Raw genomic sequence first — 23,195 nt, 5'->3', positions numbered from 1 at the left:
TGTACAGTCTATAGCAAAGGGCAGATTTGTCAATCCTTTCTTCTCATTAGATGTTCCCTGATATTCAACTCAGGCCTCAGTATGATAATGTAACATTTGGGGGAAAAGATACAACCCAGCAATCCAGCACTGGAAGCTAAAATAGAAAAGATCTCCACAGCTACCATTTGCTTTCCCTTAGTGCTCAAGTAGGTTGGAACAAAGGACAGCCACACACTGCAAAAAACCAACATGCTGAAAGTGATGAACTTGGCTTCATTGAAACTGTCCGGCAGCTTCCTGGCAAAGAAAGCCACAGTAAGACTAACCATCGCCAAGAAGCCCATGTAGCCCAAGATGAAGTAAAACATGGCAGCTGAGCCCTCGTTACATTCCAGTACAATTTCATCAACTATTGAGTGCATGTCAACATCTGGGAATGGGGGAGAGGTTGTTAGCCACACAGCACAAATGCCTATTTGAAGAAGGGAACATGAAATAACAATGGAATTGGCCAGTCTTTTCCCCACCCATTTCCTTATGTGGGATCCTGGTTTGGTGGCCATGAAAGCCAGATTCACTGTGGTGGTTTTTGCCAGCACACAAGAAACAGCCACTGAGAAGACGATGCCAAAAGCAGTTTGTCGGAGGAGACATGTCATCTTCTGAGGATGGCCAATGAAGAGCAATGTACAAAGAAAACAGAGTAGGAGGGAGGTGAGGAGAGTGTAGGTGAGGTTCCTGTTGTTGGCTTTGACTATGGGAGTGTTGTGGTGCTTCATAAATGTTCCTAGGACTCCAACTGTGATCAAAGAAAACAAAATGGCAAAAGAGGTCAGACTGATCCCCAGCGGTTCTTGGTAAGACAAGAACATCATGGCTTTTGAAAGACATAAATCCTGCTCTTTGTTTGCATAGGTTTCATCTGTGCATCTATAACAGTCGGTCATATCTGAAAAAGAAACCATACAATCTTAAATCTCATGAACATGTTATAAATTGCATCAGCATGATGCAACTTTTCATCTCACTCAAACAAAATTTCTTAGGGTTAGGACATGTCCATGGGTTTGTCTTTTGTGGGAATATCTGTTTCCATGGGGTTTTTTGTTTTGTTAGTGTGGTGTTTGTGTGGCTGTGTGTACTGCATGCATCTCTTTTTGTGGCTGTGTGTGTGACATGCATCTCTTTGTATGGCATGAATCTTTTATGGATTATGTGTGGAGTCTGTGGCATGCTCTTGTGTATGCATGTGTTTGTGTCATGCATGTGTGTCTTCAGTGTGTGTTTGTGCGTTTGCACTGTTTGTGCATTTGTGTTGCTTTTGTGATGTATTTCTGTATTTTCATGTGTTCATGTATTTGTGTGGCATGGTGTTTGTGTTGTATTTGTGTGTGCAAAACATGTGCATCTGTGTGTTGCATATGTTGATTAGGTTGTGTTGCACATGTATACATGGTGCATTTTTGTGCATGGTGTGCATTCTCATGTTTGTGTTGCATACCTTTGTGTGCTTGTGTGGATCCTGTTGCATGTGTTTTTCTGCTTTGTGTGTTTGTGTGTGTTATGCATATATTTGTGGATCCTGTTGCATGTGTTTTTCTGCTTTGTGTGTTTGTGTGTGTGTTATGCATATATTTGTGCATTTGTATTGTGCGCATTCCTGTGTTTGTGTTGCATGTGTTTTTGCACTTGTGTGTGCATTTGCATGTGTTAGTGTGTTTATGTTGCATGATGTTTGTGTATTCTGTGTGTGTTTGTGTTGCATGCATGTGTTTGTGCACATGTTGTGCATGTTTGTACATTTGTGTTGCATAATTTGTGTTGCATGCATGCATTTGTGTTGTGTGTGTTTATGGTTTTGTGATGCCTACATGCATGTGTGCATTTGTGTTGCACTTGGGTTTGTGGGGGGATGTGTTTTTGTGATGTGTGTTTGTGTGCATGTTGTGCATGGCGTGTGTTTGTGTGTGCCATGTGTTTCTGTGTTTGTGCATGATGTGCATTCTGTGTTTGTATTGCATGATGTGTGTTGCATGTGTTCGTGCATGATGTGCATTCTGTGTTTGTGTTGCAATATACAATTATGTATATTGCATTCGTGAGTGTGTTGTGTACAAGTGTTTGTATGTTGGCTGTTTGTGTCTTTGTGTTGTATATATGTGTTTCTGTGTGTTGTGTGCATGTATTTGTGTGTTTTGTGGTGCATACATGTGTTTGTGCATGCCTCACATGCATTGCACATTTGTGACTGTGTGTATTGCTCATGTGAGTGTTTGCACATTTGTGTTGTGTATGTTTGGGTTTTTTTGTTGTGTTCATGTTTTGCATTTGTGTCTTGTTTGTGCTTTCTTGTGTGTTTTGCGCTGCACATATGTACATCTTTTGGTGTTGCATGCAACATTGTATTGCATGTATTTGTTTTTGTGAGTGCACATTTATATGTTTCATACATGTGTTTTTGTTTCTGTGTTGAGTGCATATTTGTGTCCTCTACATGTCTGTGTTGTGTGCATATGCAGGTGAAACTCGGAAAATTAGAATATCGTGCAAAAGTCCATTAATTTCAGTAATGCAAATTAAAAGGTGAAACTGATATATGAGACAGATGCATTACATGCAAAGCGAGATAAGTCAAGCCTTAATTTGTTATAATTGTGATGATCATGGCGTACAGCTCATGAAAACCCCAAATCCACAATCCCAGAAAATTAGAATATTACATGGAACCAAGAAGACAAGGATTGAAGAATAGAACAATATCGGACCTCTGAAAAGTATAAGCATACTTATGTATTCAGTACTTGGTTTGGGCCCCTTTTGCAGCAATTACTGCCTCAATGCAGCGTGGCATGGATGCTATCAGCCTGTGGCACTGATGAGGTGTTATGGGAGACCAGGATGCTTCATTAGCGGCCTTCAGCTCTTCTGCATTGTTTGGTCTCATGTCTCTCATCCTTCTCTTGGCAATGCCCCATAGATTCTCTATGGGGTCAGGTCAGGTGAGTTTGCTGGCCAATCAAGCACAGTACACTGTATACTTTTCAGAGGTCCGATATTGTTCTGTTCTTCAATCCTTGTCTTCTTGGTTCCATGTAATATTCTAATTTTCTGAGATTGTGGATTTGCGGTTTTCATGAGCTGTACGCCATGATCATCACAATTATAACAAATTAAGGCTTGACTTATCTCACTTTGCATGTAATGCGTCTGTCTCATATATCAGTTTCACCTTTTAATTTGCATTACTGAAATTAATGGACTTTTGCACGATATTCTAATTTTCCGAGTTTCACCTGTACCACCCACCAAGGTATCCTTCTGGATAGCCTGGGGGATTTGGTGATAGGAGGCACTGTTTTACAGTAGTTCCACTCATATGTCTCAGGTAGATTTCAGATCAGATGGTGGCACTTGGTGACAGTTTCTCTTCAAAATGGGAGCTATTATATGGCGTCCCCAAGGGCTCCATTCTGACACCAATGCTTCTTAACATCTTCATGATGAAGTCATCAGGAGTGAGGTCATCAGGAGATTTTACTGGGTGAGGTCATCAGGAGATTTGGTGTTGGGCGTTATCAATATGCTGATGACACCCACATCTATTTAACATTAAAAAATACAAATAACAATATCAATCTAACAAATATAAAATAAAATAAAGGAATAAGATTATAATTAACAATGATAAAATAACCAACTAAGGCGTATTCATAACCTCCAGACATATCCTACCCACAATGTAACAAAATCTGGCAACCTTCCACAGTCTGGCTACGTTCTGTTCAGCTAAAAGACAAGTTAAACATAAGTTATCATCCAAATCTGGGTATAAGGCAAGTTCAGGGCAAATAAGCTCAAAACTAGCATCATTATAAAACTGGCAGCATAAAATAACATGGTCCATACTCAGTAGCGGCTCGTGAACACGCCACAGTGGGGGGTGGCGGGAGGCATCTTTAAGGGAAAAGAAAGTCGCTGCTTACCTCCGCAGCATGCCGCCCAGAAGCCCCTGCGGTGGGGAATCGCTGACACCACTCACCTGGCCGCTGGCAGGGGCTCGGCTCCATTTACCCCAGGTGAGTGGCAGCGGCAATTCCCCACCGCATGGGCTGCTGGGCGGCACGCTGCGGAGGTAAGCAGCGACTTTCTTTTCCCTTAAAGATGCCTCCCACTGCCCTCTCCCCACCCACCCAGCGGCGCATTCACGAGCTGCTACTGGCCTACTTTCAATCACTCCCGAATCACATGGGCACACCCGATCTTCCTGGGGGATACCATGAAACCTCCCTTCCAGCACCGCTGGAATGTGGCAGCCAGGTTGGTCTCTGGGGTATCCTGGAGAGACCACATTATGCCTGTTCTTAAAGTACAAAGTGCTGATTATTACCTTTAATGCCCTGAATGGTTTAGGTCCAGGTTACCTGAGAGCGAGCCTTTCTCTACAAGATCCCCACGGCTCATTGAGATCATCAGGAGAGGTCTCTCTTCAGGTGCCACCAGTTAATCTGGTGGTGACACAGGATCAGGTCTTCTCTGTTGTCGCCCCGGGTTGTGGAAGGTGCTCCCCGTGGATATAAGAGGATTGTCTTCCTTGGAGGCCTTCAGGAGAGCCTTAAAGACCCATCTATTTAGCCTGGCTTGTAAAGATATTTAGTTTTAATGTTAATTTAAATCTGCTTTTATTTTTATTTTTTTCATTGTTATGTATTTTTTATTTTAGTGAAAACCACCATGAGCCACTTTAGGAAGGGCGGTATAGAAATTGAATGGATGGATGGATGGATATGATGGTATTTGTGTTTTCTCTCTGTGTGGTTGTGCATTTGTGCTGCATGGGTGTGTTTGAGCATTTGTGCATGTATCTTCTGGGCATGTGTTTGTATGTGTTTTGTTATTGCCTGTGTTTGTTTTGTGTGTATGTTTGTCTTGAGTGTGTGTTTGTGCATTTGTGTTGCATTTGTTTGTTTTCTGTCAAGCATTGTGGGCTAGTTGTGAGCCTAATCCTCTGCCTGAGCTGGGAGAGAAGTGCTCAGAAAGTAGGAACAATGGCAAAGTCACTGTGTCGATCTCCCAGGCAGGATCAGGGCCCCAAACAGCCTGGAATGAGAGGTAACAGCAGGGTTCAATAGACCTACACTGGAAAATGCCGCCATTGTTGGATAATGAGGTCTCCCTACATGCAGAAGGGGAGAGGCAAAAGAAGGAAGAGAAGGAGGTACACTTTGTGTGGGAGGCAACCTTGAGCCAATGCCTGAGAACGAACTGGAGTCTCTGGGTGCAAGCTCAGCTATGCGGGAGGAAAGCCTCATGGTAACCTAAAGGCTAGCCTCACCTCGACTTATGACATGTTTTTCTGGAGTCTTGGCTGAGATGGGAGTGGCCCCATCTGAAGGAAGGAGGGGACGACTGGGTGAGAAAGCCAGAGATGTAGGGGAATTTAACCTTCCCTTATTGTAGCCCAGGAAATAAAAAGGCTTTGAGGTCATTCACACAATCAAAAACTGTGTTCTACCCAGGTATGGGAGTTGTGTGTGCTCCCAATTTTTGGTTGTATGGAGGCAAGGTAGAAGGAAAACCTGGGAAGCTTTTCCTCCTACCTTGCTTCCACTCAATCACTTCTACCGAGGTTTTCCTCCTACCTTGCTTCCACACAACTGAAAACTGGGAGCACACACAGCTCTAAACCCTGGTAGAACACAGCTTTTAATTGTGTGAATGACCTCATCGCGTTGATGATATTGGCTGTCTTTCTGCCCTGTACTCGCTCACTCAAGTTGCATGCTCATGCTCCCCAGAGGTCCCCCAAGCCCATTTCATGTGTCATTGCCCCCTGATGGGCCATATGATGTCACTAACCCCCAAATATCACACACCCCCAAACATCAGAACCTCTCCCCCAGAGTGCTGTTATGTCCAAACTGACTCTCCCCACTTGCTTCCCATAGGCTTTAATTGGGCAGGAAAACCTTAATATCTTTTGAACTGCTGCTCCAAACTTCACCAAACCAGTAAAGGTCACTCCTCCTAGACAAGCCTGGCAGACTACATCTGTCATTTTCACCATCATTTGTAAGAAATAGGGAAGCACTTATTCTGATAGGGGAGTTGACTGTATTCCAAAGGTCCCTGTCAGAAATTCCATGGAAGCACCTGTATTCCCCCAAAAAGTCCCTGTCAGAAATTTATAAAACTCAGTAATTATCCATCCAAACCATCCATATACCCTGACAGTATACTAAAAACTCAGTCATTATCCATCCTAGCAATCTATTCCAATTCAAAAAAATCAATAACTATCCTCAGTTACAAACAAAAAAAAACTCAGTACAAATTCAGTAAAGGTTAAAAAAAGAAGTCCCTGTCAGAAATTCTATGGAAACACATGCATTCTATAAAGGTAAAGTTGTGCCGTCGAGTCTGTGTCAACTCCTGGCGACCACAGAGCCATGTGGTTTTCTTTGGTAGAATACAGGTTTACCATTGCCATCTCCCTCACAGTATGAAATGATGCCATGCCTCTCAGCATCTTCCTATATTGCTGCTGCCCAATATAGGTGTTTCCCATAGTCTGGGAAATATACCTGCATTTAGGGGTGTAGCTAGGGGAGGGGGGGCTGTGTTCACCCCTCTCTGTGGTGGCCCCTCAGAGTGAGGGAGATGATGAAGAAAATAGGGAGGGGTGGTTCTGGGTGACCCTCAGGAGTTTGGGGCCAGGGTTCTTTGAACCCTTTTGCTCAATTATAGCTACATCCATACCTGCATTCTATACAGCACCTCTATTCCCTGTATTTTTATAGGGAGTTTGACTGTATTCCAAAGTCCTAGGGCAGCTATATAGAAGCTCAGTGACACATCAATACCAAACAAGCCAGAGGCAACTGCAACCCGATTTTCTCAGTAGGCAGCTGGGTTCATGACAAAGAAGGTGCTTTCTTAAATACCATGGGTCCAAACTGTTAAGGGCTTTATAGCTGATAATCAGTACTTTGTATTTTACCTAGAAACATATTGGTAGCCCATAAAATTATTTTAAGAAAGGTATAATGTGGTTTCTTTGGGTTGCCCTGGAGACTAACCTGGCAGCCACATCAAGCACCAATTGCAGGTTCTGGACCAAGTATAAAGGCAGCCCAACACAGAATTAATTGCAGTAGTCAAGCCTGGAGGTTACCACCCTTTTGGACTCCATACAGAAGCTCTCAAATTGAACAACAGCAGTCTCCAAGTGACACCATCAGGAATCCGCCTGAGAGGTAGGAGCAGAGCTACTGTAAAACAGTGCCTCCCAGTCCCAATTCCCTGAGGTGACTGAAGGGATATATGATTTTATAGGCACATCCCTCTGGTTCACAGCTAATTTCACTGACTATGTTGCACAGAGAATATCTTACCTTCCTGGTCTGAAATCTTCCCATCTGGACATGGGATGCAATCATAGCAGCAAAATGGGTCCCCCTCCTTCACTTTCTTCCTGGAACCAGGATGGCAACTGTCAGTGCATATTGAAATGGGCTGCACCTAAGCCAAAAATAAAGCAGCAGCATCATTGAGAATAAGGAGCTAAGAACCCTTATATTTCTGGACCCTTTCCTAATGTTATTGGAGTGGTACAGGAATCCCGATCATATGGGTGCTTTCCAGCTGATTGTCATATAACTTGAAAAGAAGGGCTACATTTGGGTGGAAGAAACATTCATTATAGACTCGACTGAGCTTGTTCTGACTTCCCAAACCATACCATGGTGGTGTGGGATTAAGCTATGAAAAGACATCTTCCACTTATATGAAAACATTTTTGTAAGAGAGTTTTCATTGATTTCTGATATTACAAGATAGTATTATTCCTGTCTGTTTACTGAGGTCTGTTACCTGGATGAATAAATCTGATCTGAGTATTGAAGTCTCTGTTTCAATGGCATTATCCAGGTTTTCAGGAAATCAATTACACAGCAAAAGAATCAGGGCAGACGTCTATGGAGCGTCATGTGCTACGTCAAATGGAATACTATGCTATTTTTCATATGAAAAATCAATATTTTAAAGGGGCTAAATACAGACCTATGAAATTCACTTTGCACATCCAGGCTGGGAGTCTGTGGAACTTCAAAACCAAAAGACTCCAGAAGCTGCCCATACCTACCTGGTTAAACCATCTGTGCCATGTTATGGCTTCCTTATTAATGGTGAGTGCTTTATCTGGAGGAGCCTGAGGATCCATCCTCCCAATTTTCACCTTATGAAAGGATTGGTTGGAAGAAATCACCCAGTTGATCACATCAAATCCAGCTGTTAATTCCCCATTGTGGTTGAAGGAAACCTTGTCCCCAGCACTGTTGTTAAATGAGACGTCCCTCAGAAAGTGATGGAGCTAGATGGAAAAGAAAAATCCAAGAGTTTACTCCTGCACAGTGTCCCTTCAGTAGTTGTTGCTGGTGTCTGTCTTTTTCTTTCTTTCTAAAGACTGTGAACCTTTTGGGGACAGGGGGCCATCTTTTTCTTTTTATTCTTTTTCTATATAAATCACTTTGAGAACTTTTTCATTGAAAATATTGTTATTCATTATTATACTATTGTTATAATTATTATTCCTAGATGAAAGCAATTTTCTCTTCCCCCCCCCCTGCTCCGCCCCCGATCCACTGTATGATTCTCAGGGATGTGATAGCACATTACTCAGAGCACTTCCTGATGAAGCCAAGATTGGTGAAAATTACCCCCTATGCACAAGCACCCACATTTTAGAAGTGGGGATGCTTCCACTGCTGGCATGCATCCTTTGGCTGCACACATGCAGCTTTTATCAAGCTGTTGGCCACTGAGTGCAAAGAGAGTAAATGATTTTTAAGTGGAAAGACATTCAGGATGACTTGATAAGCTTGTAAATCCAGTAGTTGGTTTGCCTGACCTTCTAACGTCTTTTTAGACAACCCTACATCCTAAGAGGATTTAGAAGTTACAAGAGTTTCTTTACTTTCATTGCAGTCTAGGACAATCAGATCCTCGAGATTAATACTGGTCAGGAATAGTGGCCTTTTTGCTGGAAATTAATGCCACTGGATAGTTCAAGATCTTCATCTTGCACAGAAATACATTGTTTCAAACCAACCAACAGGCACAGAACAACCAAAACCAGGTACTGCTATGCCCACATTCCTAAAATAGAGGGGCAGACATACGGAGCAAGGATGCAGCATTGCAATGAGAGAGCAGCCAAACAGAACTTCCCGACTAACTGCAGTGTTTGGAGCAGTGCAGAAGCGGCAATTTTTGACATCGTCCCCTCCATAGAAAGGTTCTCTGTGTCACCTGCAAACATGTCCTTGAGAATTGTGCCTCTGGCAGGGACATATTTTTGGATTGCACAGAGGGCTTCCTATGGAATGGAGGGGCTGTGTGTGTCAAAAAGTGCTTCTTCCCCAGTGTACTGTGCAGTTCCTTGGGAAGTTCTCTTTACGTTGCTCTGCACTGCACTGGTGCTTCCCTTCTTGCCTGGAAGACCACATGAGTTTTATGTTGTACATCCCATGAAATTTAAATTAGCATAGCATTTGCAAAATTTCTGTCCCTTAATGTAAAAACAAGAGGTCAACTGATTAGTAGTGGGATACCTGAAGGAGAGAATATTGTTGAAACATGACCATCATGTCGTTTATAGCTGCTGGGGAGAGGAAGGGAGAGAGTGTACTACACATAATGAGGATTTGTGCTGAATTAACCAATGTGGTGGTTTCCCACATATCCCGCCCATTACCTGCCATAACTGATGATTCCAAAGCTTCATTCTCCATCCATGTACTATTGCTCTGTCTTTGACTTTAGATGAGGACATGGCATGTAAGGAATGGGCCACAGCATAGACAGAATTGTAGATGCTATAGCTGTGACCAGTCATCATCATTTCAAAGAAAGGCCCAGGAAGACTCTCCAGCTTCTCTTCACCTGTGCAAATAGCCCCCTCCACCTTGTCCAGAACATTTTGAAGAAATACACAGCCAAAGGCTTGTTGCCAGAAGTCCTTGATAAAACCATCTCCTGCAGCATTGTGAGGTCTTCTGTTCTCAATAAATTGGCTAAATCCTGGTATGTCATTAGAATGAATTGTGAACTTCAGAGCGCCATGGATTATTTCCATATCCCAAGTTCTTTGATAGACCACTGAAGTGAGCTCCATCTGAGCTGTCAGTATCCATACTTTACCTTTTGGATTATTTGTCGTATGTTCTTGTTCTGATAGATATGGGAGCCATCTCAAAAATACCATGGCATAAGATTCTCCATAGGCAACTACTACTTTCGCTTTGCTATCCATGATTTTATCATGGATTTTTGCCCCCTTTTGAAATAGGTCATTCATTTCAGTGACAAAAGTCAATTTGGGGCTTTTTTCTATGAAGGCAAAACAGATGCCAGCCTGAGAAAACATTGGAGACACTGTTTGCACAAAGATATCACCATACTCATTGTTGTAAGTAAGGATTCCAATCCACATCCATCTGAAGTGCAGAAGCAAAGAGAGAATCCCTGCATACTGAAGGGCTTCATTAGGGGCCATCTGGTAGAAAAAAAGGCCTGGAGTTTTATCATTCATCACTGGAGGAGGACCATATATGAGCTAAGAACAGATATAACCGGGAAGGAAAGAAAATGTACAATTTGGATTTGTTTAGCATTTCATGTGTTCAGAGCCCCCCCCCCCCGCTCCTCCTCCTCCTCCTCCTCCTCCTCTTTATATATCACTTTTCAACATAAGTTTCCAAACTCGTTTATACAGAAGAATAAATAAATAATAAATAAGATGGTTCCCTGTCTCAAAAGGGCTCACACTCTAAAAAGAAACATAAGGCGGACACCAGCAACATCCACTGGAGGGATGCTATGCTGTGGTAGGATAGGACCAGCTGGTCTCTCCCTGCTAAAGGTAAGAGAATCATCACTATAAAAGGTGCCCTTTTGCTCACTTAGCAGGGGATTATGTCTGCAACCCTTAAAATAGTTCAGTAATGTAACTGAGTTGCATTATATCCTTGCCACTGATAGGAGCTCATTCTGAGAGACATGTGACTGGCCCAAGTCCACCTAGTGTGTTAAATTCTGAGGAGAGAGTGATACTGGCAAATGAGGACTGCTGTCTCAAAAACACACACTCTTTAACACCAATACTGTACTCATTGTCAAAGAAAATATTTTAAAAAGAAAGACTTAGGTATGTTTGTGAACGGATGCACGTGTGAATGGAGCACCTTGTCCCATATGTCCCAACCCAAACCTTAAGATCTTCTTCAGAGGCCCTGCCAAAAAGGGTGAGGCGGGTGGCTACCAGGAAGAGGGCCTTTTCAGTGTTTGCACCGCATTTATGGAATAGCCTCCCCAGTGAGGTTCACTTGGTTTCACCTCGTTCTTTTAGAAGCCAGGTAAAGACCTTTTTGTTCACCCAGGCCTTTTAAAATTCTGATTTCCAGATTTGATCTGATTTTTAATTAATTTAAAAATGAGTTTTAGCTGTTTTGTACTGTAATTTGTATTTTCTTTTCAGCTTTTTTGTCTGTTGTGATTTAATGTGTTGTGTTTTTATTGTATGTTTTAATCCTCTGTTGTGAGTCACTTAGAGTACAATTTGTACTCTACAATTTGTAGAGAACAATTTGTTTGGTGGCTAACAAATAAAGTTGTATTAGTATTATTATTAGTAGTATTATTAGTATTAGTATTATTAGTAGTATTATCAGGTGAAAATGAAATAATGTTTCCAGAGAGTCAACTGGGATCTAATCTAGAGTTCAGCTGTGTCATCAGTTAATATAAGTATATTCATATAGGAAACCTTCTTCAAATGCAGTCATTCAGCAACCTTTTCTTCAAACAAGTGAGTATAGACAATTAAAGTTCTAATTTTATTACAAGGAGAAAAGATTGAATATTTCTTGGGACCGACAACCTTGATTCAACTTTTATTTATGAAATCATAGCAAATGTGCAGACATTGCCACACAGAGAGACACCAGTGGTCACACAACTTACCTGTGGAATCTTGTAGATGTCCAACACAGTTGCCACATGAAGGGAGGTTTGGGGGTCCAGACCACCAATGATTGCTATCAGGTTATTCTGGATTTCACATTTGTAGTTGGGGACAAATCTCTCTGGTGTGGAGATGAGTTGCGTTATGGCATGAAATGTCTGCTTTGCACTGAAATAGCTCTCATAGGTACGGAAGCCCAGAGTGACATTGGGTAAGAGCTGAGGGTTTTCATCATCATCATCATCAGTTTTATTACGGCCATTGGCCAGCAAAAATGGTAGTAACAAATATACACAGTACGTCAATAAAACAATGCTAAAACACAATATGAGAGATTACAATCAATAATAATAAATTATTTAAAAACAACAGACAGCTCTCGCAGTTAGGCACTTAATAGGGACCTCAACCTAATGGCAATATAGAAAAATTTAGCCACACCTGCTGTAGTCCCAGGGCTCGAATCCGCGAGGCAGTAATAAGTATAAAAGAGATCACACCTTCCGGGAAATTTAAGTAACAAAGGGGAAATGAGCTCTTCTCTAGCGTCCCGATACAACGAGCAGTACAACAACACATGGGTGACAGTTTCCAGAAGGCCAACGCCACAAGGGCAGAAAACTGCAACAGGATTATCTTTTGCAAACCTCTGATCCAAAAGAGAAGAGGGCAGCACATTGAACCGCGCTCGGGCAAATGCAGCCCGAAATTTGGAAAAATGTAGCGTTGTCAAATAACTAGCACCTCTATCTCCCCAGGGTGGCAAAATCCCAAAATGTAAAGGGGAGCAAGTCCTATTGGCCGAGGACCTAAGTTCCTGCCATTCAATATCATGCAACTGGAGAAAATCATGCAACTGGAGAAATAATATTTCCTGCACCTTATTATATTCCCAAGTGAGGAGTTCTGAAGGAGAAAGGCCCAGTTGAATAATTTTATTATTTACAAATGTTAGCCAGGGGTTAGGATAAGAATCCACCCATAGATGTTGGAAAAAAGAAAATTCCTGAATCTCAGCTTACTCCATCTAGCAAAAGTAAGCTCCCAGGCTTTACAGACAATAGAGAAAGACCCAGATTCCAAACATAGAGCAGAATAAGGCACACATCTAGGCACTGCAAAAATTGCTCTCAGAAAAATAGACTGTACTCTCTCCAGTTCAGCTGTTACACCCTGGATCCATAGCGGGACTCCAGAAAGTAGTTGGGCCACGATCTTAGCACGAAATACCTAGAGTGCCATGGGAACAAACTGGCCCCCTTTAGAGTAGTAAAATCGCAAAAAGGCACTGAGGGTATTGTGGGCTTTGTGAATTGAAGACAGCCTTTGAGTTTTCCAATTTAGATTATATTGAAATGATATGCCTAAATATTTATAGTTGTAAACCTGCTCAATGTGGTTCTGATTTATTACCCATTTATATAGTTTCCTGGATTTAGAGAAAACCAGGACCTTTGTTTTTTTGTAGTTAACTGTTAGTTTGTTATCATTGCAGTAGCCGGCAAAAGCACGCAACAGTCTTTGTAAACCTAATCTGGACTGGGATAGCACAGCTGCGTCATCGGCATAGAATAAAATGGGCACTCGTTTGTTAGCCAGCTTTGGGGCATGGGAGTCCACACTCTCCAGAAATGGAGCCAAATCATTGATAAAGAGATTGAACAGTGTCGGGGCCAAGACGCAGCCCTGTCTAACCCCTCGAGTAGAGGGGATAGAATCAGTTAAGGCCCCATTGATAGCATATCTAACCCGTAATGAGGAATTGGAATAAAGCTGCATCATCAAAAATAGCAATCTCTTATCTATTGTTGTTTTTTCAAGTTTGGACCATAACAAATATCTGGAGATAGAATCAAACGCGGATTTTAAGTCAATAAAGGCAACAAAAAATTTACATTTGGGGCCACTAGAGTATTTCTTTGCTAGATGGTGCAAGATCATACAATGATCGAGAGTAGAGTGGCCTGCTCTAAAGCCTGCTTGTTCAATCCCGAGAATTTGATTTTCTGAGATCCATGCCTCAAGCTTAACCAAAAGGTACAGAGCATATAATTTGCCAACCACTGACAGCAAACTAATGGGTCGATAATTGGATGGGTCTGAATGGGAACCATTTTTGAATATGGGAACCACTATTGCTGATTTCCATTGCTCTGGAACAACGCCTGAACTATTGATTGATGTAAATAAATTAGCTAGAACTAAAGCCCACCATTCTATATTAGATTTTAATAGTTCAGGAAGAATAAGATCAGGACCAGGAGCTTTTCCATTTTTAAGGTGACCTATTAGATCCGTTATTTCAGCGGGCGTAACAGGAGGCCAACGGGGCAACTCCCCAATCAGAGGGGGAACAAAGATCTGGCTAGGCTGGGCATCATTATAGACAGCAAAAAAGTGAGATTCCCACGATCTAGCCGGAATTTTACAAGGGATATTAACCGAAACCAATCTCCAAAAAGTTGCCGAAACCAATCTCCAAAAAGTGTGGCTATCTTTATTAGTAGTGGCCATGATAAGCTTGTTCCAGACATTTCACAATGCTTGTTGTTTAGCATATTTAAGACTACTTTTGTATGCCTTTTTAATCTGATAGTAGATTGATGGAACTGTTTGTTCTGTACCCAATCTGTATTCTCTATAGATACTCAGCAGTTGTTTACGTAAAGCCCTGCAACGCAGATCAAACCAGTTATTAGCTGCTCTTTTACTATAGGTCTGTGTGGAATGTAGCTTACTACAATGTAGGAACTTTTGCATAAAAGCAGTTTCCAATTTTCCGTATACAACAATTGTTTGAGGTCCCAGGTGAGCTTGCACAATGGAATCAAATAAATCTCTACCTTCGGGAGAATCATAGAACCTGGAGATCTCATTTTCTACCTCCTTGGACCATTTTATCTTGCAGCTAAGATTGGCAGAACTTTCCTCAAAAGCACAGGGGAACAAATTACCCCTCCTTTCTTGAGGAAGATCTAAATAGATGTTCATGGGTAAGTGATCACTAAAAATTTGCTCACCCACTTCAAAGGAAGATACATTGGGAAGGATCGATTTGGAAACCATAACATAGTCCACTACACTATTTCCCCGGGAGGAAAGAAACGTATATTCCCCAGGAATGTCTGAGGGTATAGTACCGTTTAAAATGGTCAACTCATGTATCTTAGTTAAATAGAGCAATCGAGCTCCTGATGAGTTGATACATTTATCTTTAGAATAATGGTTAATGAGAGAAGCACCATCTATGCAATCTCCCCATTTCCAAAAACGTGAGGCCATCAATGTTTTATCATCAGTACCACATCTGGAGTTAAAATCCCCCATAAGAATTACAGAAGCATGGGGAAAATTCAATAATGCTTCGGTTATATAGATATCCAACTGTTCCCAAATTGTTGTAGTGGAATTAAGTGATTGACTGGGAGGCAGATAAACATTGATCAATAACAAGTCTCCACTCCTAGCCTTGATCAAAATAGCCATAACGTAGGGGGGCAGGTCAGCTAATCGGATAGATTCTACATTTAAGGCTAGCGATATACAACATGCTAAGCCAGCCTTCAGCCTTCCCCTATTGGTATCCGAGTGGGCTTTCAGTGAGTAGATGATATAGCCACTGATATTGATCTCATCTTTCGTCCATGTCTCCTGAAACACTAAAATATCCCACTGTTGGATAAAAGTAATAAACTCTACATCATTTCTCTTCCTGTTCCACCCGGCAATATTCCAGCCGAGAATTTTCCAGGTCGACTGTTCACCGCTCGCATAACAAGTCACTGAGCGGGTGGGGAAGAGCTGTTTGGTTGAAAACTCCAAAAATGAGGGACCCACACCATTTCCCATCGTGGACTTTGCCACCAGGGTTTCCAACTCTGAGGAACCTCCCACACTCCCTTCTAGCAGTGCGTCCGCGGATGTAAAATTTGGATACTTCGACTTGGCCAAGACCAACTGAGACTGTCATTGCTGCAAAAGAAGATTGGATGCATTTACAAAACTTCCTGCAGTCTTTTCCAAAGGGAGAAGAAAGTTTGTGATTTTAGTCTGTCTCATAAGATGTAGGTTATCAGAAGCCAAGTTGCTCGGGTGATCCTTCGAGCGGGAGAGATTAGGCTTATCAATCTCCTGTAGATAAATAGATGGGATAGTATTACTTGCACTTTCTTCTGGAGAGATCTTCTTCCTTTGATTCCTGTTGTCGATTAAAATAGCCTCGAGAGATTTTAACTTAGAGATGTTAGACCATAAACCATCCTTCAGGAGTGATCCCACTATTAGTTCAATCTTAGCCATTTCGCCTGATAGCTCTATTGAGCTGGTAGCGTTGGGAGCTAACAGAGAGTTCTTAGAAATAGAATCATTCAGCGCTTCCAAAGGCTGCAGAATATCAGAATCCAGAGACTTCAATTCTTGCGAATTAGGAACCAGACTAGACTGGATATCTTCCTGCGTTGCCAAAGATGAATTCCCATGTATTTGAACTATATCACTCTCCTCCAAAAAGTATGGGGGTTGCAATCCAACGGATAGTTCGCCCACTTCCGAAACAGTGACAAACAAAGAATCGTTTGATTCACTTGAGCCTAACAAAGTTGAACTGGGTACATCAATAGTGTTCAATATGGGATCTGTGCACCAAGTCTGAGTTTGATGATCTTTCTTAACTATAGGGGAACTGCGTGAGGATTTTCTCTTCTGTGGGTTGCCAGTTGTCAGATTTGCTCGTGTGATCATCATACCTTTCCTCATGGACCCCAGATATAGTTCGACGGGGTCCTCGGGAGTGTTTGAGAGCTCCCCAATAACTCTCCTGGGGAATATCTCCCAGTTAGCTAGACAGTCCCGCATTCTGAGCAGAGATTGAGGAATTAGAGCATACTCAAATCTGAGCAACAGTTTGAACATGTAAGATTTAAAAGATTTGAGTTTAGAGAAGGAAATCAGATCAATTGCTTGAAGAGGAAAGCACAAAATCTGAGATAATGAAGCTCTAATTTTTCCTTTTGTATTCCAGCGCTGATGATTAGTAGAATTATGACAAATGTCCAAAATAATATGGTTTGGGTGATAAGTAGACTGAGAATTGCCATGTTTGGCATGTGAGGGGAGATATCCAGAGGGGGGCAAACAAACCTCCCCCTTGGATAAAATAGAATACTCAGTTAAAGACACATGGTCAGAAACTGGAATCTGCACACTTGTTTGAGAATAAGCATCAGCAAGCTGTTTGCCTTCCTTTACTTGCAATGATTTACTGTCTCCAGATCTACCCAATGGAGCTGAGTTAGATAACCTTTTCAAATACATGGCTAAAGAGTCCATGTGGGCTGTGATTTTAGAGAGACGCTGAAACAAGTAGATCAAAGTCTCCATTATAAGTTTGGACATTTTAAAAGGTATTTCCTCACTGATTTCCTCACTGATAGCAGGAGTGGGAGATTTCCTTAAATTGCTCGGAGATAAATTAGCTGGGTCATCCATAGAGTGTGAGGAGGGCTCACTCCTCCCGCTCAAATTGTGATGAAAGCCAGGTAATTTATTACATACTTGACTCTGCTCACGGCAGACCCCCGCTGGACTAGTCCTCGGGCTCTCAACAATAAAGTCATTCCCAGCGTTTTCAACATGCAAAGAGCCTGCAGACTGAAGTTGCAAAAAAGAGGAGTCACTCTTCTCTTGAGCAGCTGTGTCTACTGCATAGAAAGGCTTAGAGACACAGACAGAGCTCAGAGAGGTTTTCTCAAAAAGCTTAACTTTGTTAGTATGTTTCTTAGCCTGCCTCCTCCTCATTTCTTACTTAGCTGCAGACACTCCTTATAGCCTGCAGACACTCCTTGCAGATACTTCTCATTCACTCCTGCTGAAAACCGCTGAGTCAGAAGAGACAAATCTTGCAGTAAAATAAACTCAGTCTTCTGATAGTGAAAACATTCCGCAAAATTAACACAGCTTCAGAACACAAGCCAAACAGCTCAATTAGGCTATAAACCAAAGGCAAAAGTCTCAATTAAAAAAGAAAAACAGAAAATAAGATAAAAACAGGAGCTCAGAACTTGCGTGTTGCTTCCTCCTGTTCCTCCTCCGTTTCCACTGAGATCAGTTGGAGGCCAGGACTGATTCTTTGAGCTAGGACATTTGATAGCAGCAGTTTTAGTAACAGCAGGAGTGTACAGTCGTGAGCAAGCTGCAAATATCTAGTTGCAATCCATACGTTAATCTCGCACATCCTGCAATCCATACTTTAATCTCGCACATCCTACCTGTGGAATCTTGTAGATGTCTAACACAGTTGCCACATGTAGGGAGGTCTGGGGGTCCAGTCCCCCAATGACTGCTATCAAGTTATTCTGGTTTTCACATTTGTAGTTGGGGACAAATCTCTCTGGTGTGGATATGAGTTGAGTTATGGCATGAAACGTCCGCTTTGCATTGAAATAGCTCTCATAGATACGGAAGCCCAGAGTGACATTGGGTAAGAGCTGAGGGTTTTCATTGATCTCCCTTACTGCAAATGCCAAGGACAGGATGTGCTGATAATTCTTGGGCACTCCCCTAGAATGTGAGTTATACACCACATACATTTTCAGTCAGTTATCTATTTATATGAGAAGGTTGTACTAAGCAAAATTATTTGATTCACAACCTTCAGTATTTGACACTCAAAAGATGCATGCAGTGGCTGATGTCCCAACCAATTTTCTCAAGCATACTACTCAGGAATCACACCCATTTACTAATGGACTTCCTTTAGCAAGTTTTGTCAGGATCTCCAAGAAAAGACCTACTTCTGAAATACAGGAGTTTATCACCCATCTAATAGCACAATATAAGTTGCTATTTTTGTACCATATATTATTATTAAGATAGCTCTCCAGAAAGGCAAGGCATATGCCTTGGTGAACTTTATATTTTCCTTGATTAACTAGGAAACGTCTTCCTCGGAGGGAGGGAGTCCTATCCCCAAGTTTCCATTAAATACTGACAAAATTAAAACAGATGTGAAACTAAAATGGTTATAGTACAGATGCAAAAACTTAAGGTAGAACTCAAAGTAGATAATTTATTTGCAGACTGTCCTAGATTCAAGACCCATCAGTTCCAGTTAGATGAAAACAATATTGTGAAACAAGACTAGGAAAAGGTTTGTCTTTGTCTCTCTGTCCTTGGAGAACTACTGCACACACAAGAATAGACAAATGAGATGTAATGAAACTCTCTGAGAGAATTCTCTGGTGTTTCTCTTTAGGAGGGGCCCTGAAATTCCCCTTTTCATTCTGTTTTTCTTTGAAGAAACCTTGAAATTTTCTTTTGAATTTCACTTTGGAGACATGTCGGTTCCAATGTAGGGATCCATATCACTGCATGAAGATCTTGTTCACAAAGAAAGAAGGACCTTGGAGGAAACTTGAGAGACACTAAATGAATATTGATAAAATTAAATTCAGAGGACAGGGATATGCCTGTAAATTGCCATCGATCTAGGGGGACACACAACTAAATAGATTTTTAATTGACTGAAGTGATAAATATGGTCCCACAGAAGGGTTAATGATGGTTTGACCTAACTATCATGATGCATACTCTAATGGTGCCAGAACTCTGTGACAGGGCTGGTGTGGAGCCAGAAGGCAGTTTCAACATTGCAGAGAACTGACAATCATACAGTCAGTGTGACTTCTGTTTCTCCCATTCGTCACAATGGAGGAAAGAGCAGTAATGCTGGTTTTCTCCACTGTTGGGGCTGCCTTTCAGATCCACTGTAGTTCCAACATGGAGTGGTCCAGCTCGGTTAGCGAGCGCGTCATGTCAGCCATTATTTCTCACTATAGTTGAGAATGTATGTCCTGTATGCTGCCATTTCATATTTATGATGAAAAACTGCTGGATTAAAAAGAGAGTGGGACAGGAACAGAATAAGAAAAGAAATAACATGAGACAGAGAAATTGGGTGTGGAAAAGGAATTGAAATAGGAAAGTTTCAATCCATGCTAGGGAAATTATTTATTTGAGCATTCCTGTAATTGCTTTAACTTTTATTTCTGTGCCCCATATTATTAAGCCACCATTCTGTGGTGGCAGCTACTAGGAGTCATCAATTCAGTGACCCCAAAAAGAAATAGGAATGCAAAATATACTTTTTAAATCAAATGTCTTACGCAAGCTCTTCAAATGATGCTGGTGGAGGTTCTTCAGTGAAGGCAATTGTATCGGAGATGATGAAGGTTTGAGAAGCAATGATTCCAATGAAGAGATCACCTGACTGATGATACTGATGAAGTGGAGGGTGTGGATCATTAACCATGCATTTAAGAATGTGAACCACCTTGCATATCATGTGTGGAAACTGTAGTAGAAGCAAGATCGCTAATACTACCATCCTGGGTACAAATCTATTATCTAGATCCAAATTCAACTATTGCCATCTATTGCCATCTCTGAGGGATCAGCACTCAATGTAAAGTATCAGAAATTAGTCTGGCAAACTGTATATGTTTGTGAGCTAACTCTAAATTCAACAGGGTATATTTATACTATCTTCCATATTCTGTTTCTTCATTCGTGCTAGTTGCCACTACAACTATACAGGCAGGTTGGCAAGCAGAAGGATCAATAATAATCATTCTTATAATTAAAGGGTAAGTAAATCAGCAGTTCACAGCTGGGTACACCCTACTGATTTGGAGAAGAAAACATGTTCTGGACATCTGCACCGAAAAGTGTTGTTCTCTGAGGAAGGGACACTTGGGATTGGAATGACTTGAAATAAAACATGGGTATTAAAATGATTAGAGCTTGATGCAGAGTCAGGGAGGGGAAATGTGTTTTGCCACAGGACTGGTCAGCTTGAGACCATGACCTGGAAAGATGTGGTCCCTGTAGTGGGGGAAAGAAATTTGCCTTCTTTTGACACCTTTCTGAAACCAATAGGAATAGAGCACCCAGGCATAGAAAAGAAAGTCTAGAGGGAATGAAAAATATGAGCTAGGAGAATCACTTTTTTTTTTTACAAGACAGAATTTTTATAAGTCTTTTTTATAAGACAATAAAAAGGATAAGCTACTCTCCCCCCAACCCCCGATATAGCTAAGTACACTTAATTTTAAAAAAATTACATTCCCAACAGGTCCATGCTAAAAAGGAAAGACACATTAACTTAGAATGGCTTAGATGGCCTTAAAAGAGAACTGTGAAACTTGTATTTCAGAGGCAGTATACCTTTCAATTCTAGTTTATTGTAAAGAAATTACTTGTTTCAGACAAATATATCTTCTGGATAAAGAAATATAACAATTATCTTGCCACAAAGTCTATCCTAGAGGGGAAAAAAGACCCTGTTAGGACATAGCAAGTCATCAGCATCCTAGTGGAGCAGCAACCATTGGCCGTCATGTTAGAATGTGCATGCTCAAAGTGATCGTGCCTTTTTGGCAGTGATCGCCCACCCTTGACAGGGCAAAGACATTTTTACCCTTTCCTCACACCGCTTGCACCACTGTCTTGTGCAGTTGGGGAGGAAGGGTCTTGTGGTCCTCCTCTTCTCTCCCCTGGAAAGAGAGGATTCAACCCCTCTCTTCCCACTTGAAATGGTTAAAGATTGCACAAGCGTTCCCTCGACTTTTTCCTCATATGTTCGCAGAATGAGTTTGTTACCGGCAATGGCCATTTGTGACACACCCACACTAGCTCATTCTCCAGCAGATATGTCAGGAGATGCATCCCCCCCACCATTTTCTCAGGGGATTTCTATTTTCCCTCCCCCTAGACCCCCATCCATATCCCATGTGAGAGTGCTTATGTATGGAGAGATAGGATAAGACCATTAGGAAGAGGGCAAGATTTGCCCCTTGAATTTTTGATAGTATTGTTCTATTTTATTTTATTTTTTGTAGAGTTGGTAGGAGAAAGGGGGGCAACCCCCCACTGGGTACAAGCATGTTTGGTCTCAATCAAACCTCATGGGCAGAACCATCCATCTCGGGCCAGATTAAATCACACAAGATATTCTTTTTGTGCAAAGAAGATGGATTCTGCTCCAGAGTGGACCACTCTCTCATGAGAGTTACTGCCCAGCCCAGTTGACAGTTCCACCAAAGCCCCTGGAAGGGTCCCTAGGCAACATCCCTACCGGTCCCAGTGACTGTCAGGAAATGAGAATATAAGCACCCCTTAAAAGAGTCAGATCTCCCCGTGTGTCCCTTCAGCAGTGCTAGAAGGCTGTTATAGAAGGACCCCATTTGCAGAGCGACTATGCCCCTGTGGGCTAGGGCAGATCGAAACTATTGAGCATGCTCTCCTCTGCTGCTTGTTCTATAGAGACATTCACACCTCCCTCATCCTTCCATTGCTAAGCAAGTATCCAGGCTGTCCGAGCCAATTCTGCAGCTCCTTGCTACTCTCTGACTCTAAGCCTGCCATCACACATGGCGTCGCCAGGTACTGTGCGGCTGCGATCAGCATTCGTCGGCGGATGACAGGCAGTGAGCCCTATCAGCCTTAATCTGATCCTCGGTGACTCTGGGCAGGGCCTGCAATTGCTCACGCACCTCCCTTTTACTGCTCCTTCCAACCTTCAATCTGGCTGGTTCCCCCCCCCCAGTTTTTTTACTCAGGCTTTTATATATTTCTGTCTTCTCATGTCTTTTAACTTTATTACATCCATTTTTATCCCCGCCCCTTCATGCATTTTAATGACTTTTATTATTTCTCAGGCTTTTAGGCCCTCATATGCTTTTGGTGTATTATCTACTATTTTTAGTATTTTTAGTCCTTTTAGTATTAATATGTACCATTTTAGACGTAATCACTTTTTATCTACTCTCACTTTTAACATGTAATCACCCTTACTGTGTACTCTATCCTGGTCTGTGACCGTAATAAAGATTGATTGATTGATCTCCCCGTAAGCCATCTCCATGCTCAGTTTAGCTTCTCATGGCTACCTGGCTAGCCATGGAATATCTTACATGTAGTCTCCCATTCAAATGCAACCAGGGTGGACCCTGCTTAGCTAAGGAGACAAGTCATGCATGCTACACAAGACCAGCTCTCCCAAGCTCTCTTCTCTGATGGACTAGTCCTCTCATGAGAAGGCCAAGCCCCTGGCCAGCAAGCTGCCAAGAGGATGAGAGTGTGTTGGATCTTTCTGTTAGGGAGGAGAGCTGATCTTGTGGAACCAAGCATGACCATT

The 23,195-nt window shown here is 41.9% G+C and overlaps 1 protein-coding gene across 1 annotated transcript; it reads right to left on the bottom strand.

The window, feature by feature from the left end:
- Positions 1 to 29: 29 nt before the first annotated feature.
- Positions 30 to 15,850, bottom strand: LOC128330963 (vomeronasal type-2 receptor 26-like). The gene is made up of 6 exons (XM_053264330.1): positions 14,845 to 15,850; positions 12,001 to 12,122; positions 9,734 to 10,594; positions 8,123 to 8,350; positions 7,374 to 7,500; positions 30 to 931 (listed from the first exon to the last, which is right to left on the bottom strand). The coding sequence occupies exons 1-6, from the start codon at positions 15,848 to 15,850 to the stop codon at positions 30 to 32; spliced, it is 3,246 nt and encodes a 1,081-aa protein (XP_053120305.1).
- Between the last annotated feature and the right edge of the window lie 7,345 nt (positions 15,851 to 23,195).

This window comes from Hemicordylus capensis, chromosome 6, assembly GCF_027244095.1.
Source record: "Hemicordylus capensis ecotype Gifberg chromosome 6, rHemCap1.1.pri, whole genome shotgun sequence".
NCBI classification, from domain to species: domain Eukaryota; kingdom Metazoa; phylum Chordata; class Lepidosauria; order Squamata; family Cordylidae; genus Hemicordylus; species Hemicordylus capensis.
Note: the sequence above shows the minus strand (reverse complement) of the source record. Positions and strands in the feature narration are given on the sequence as shown.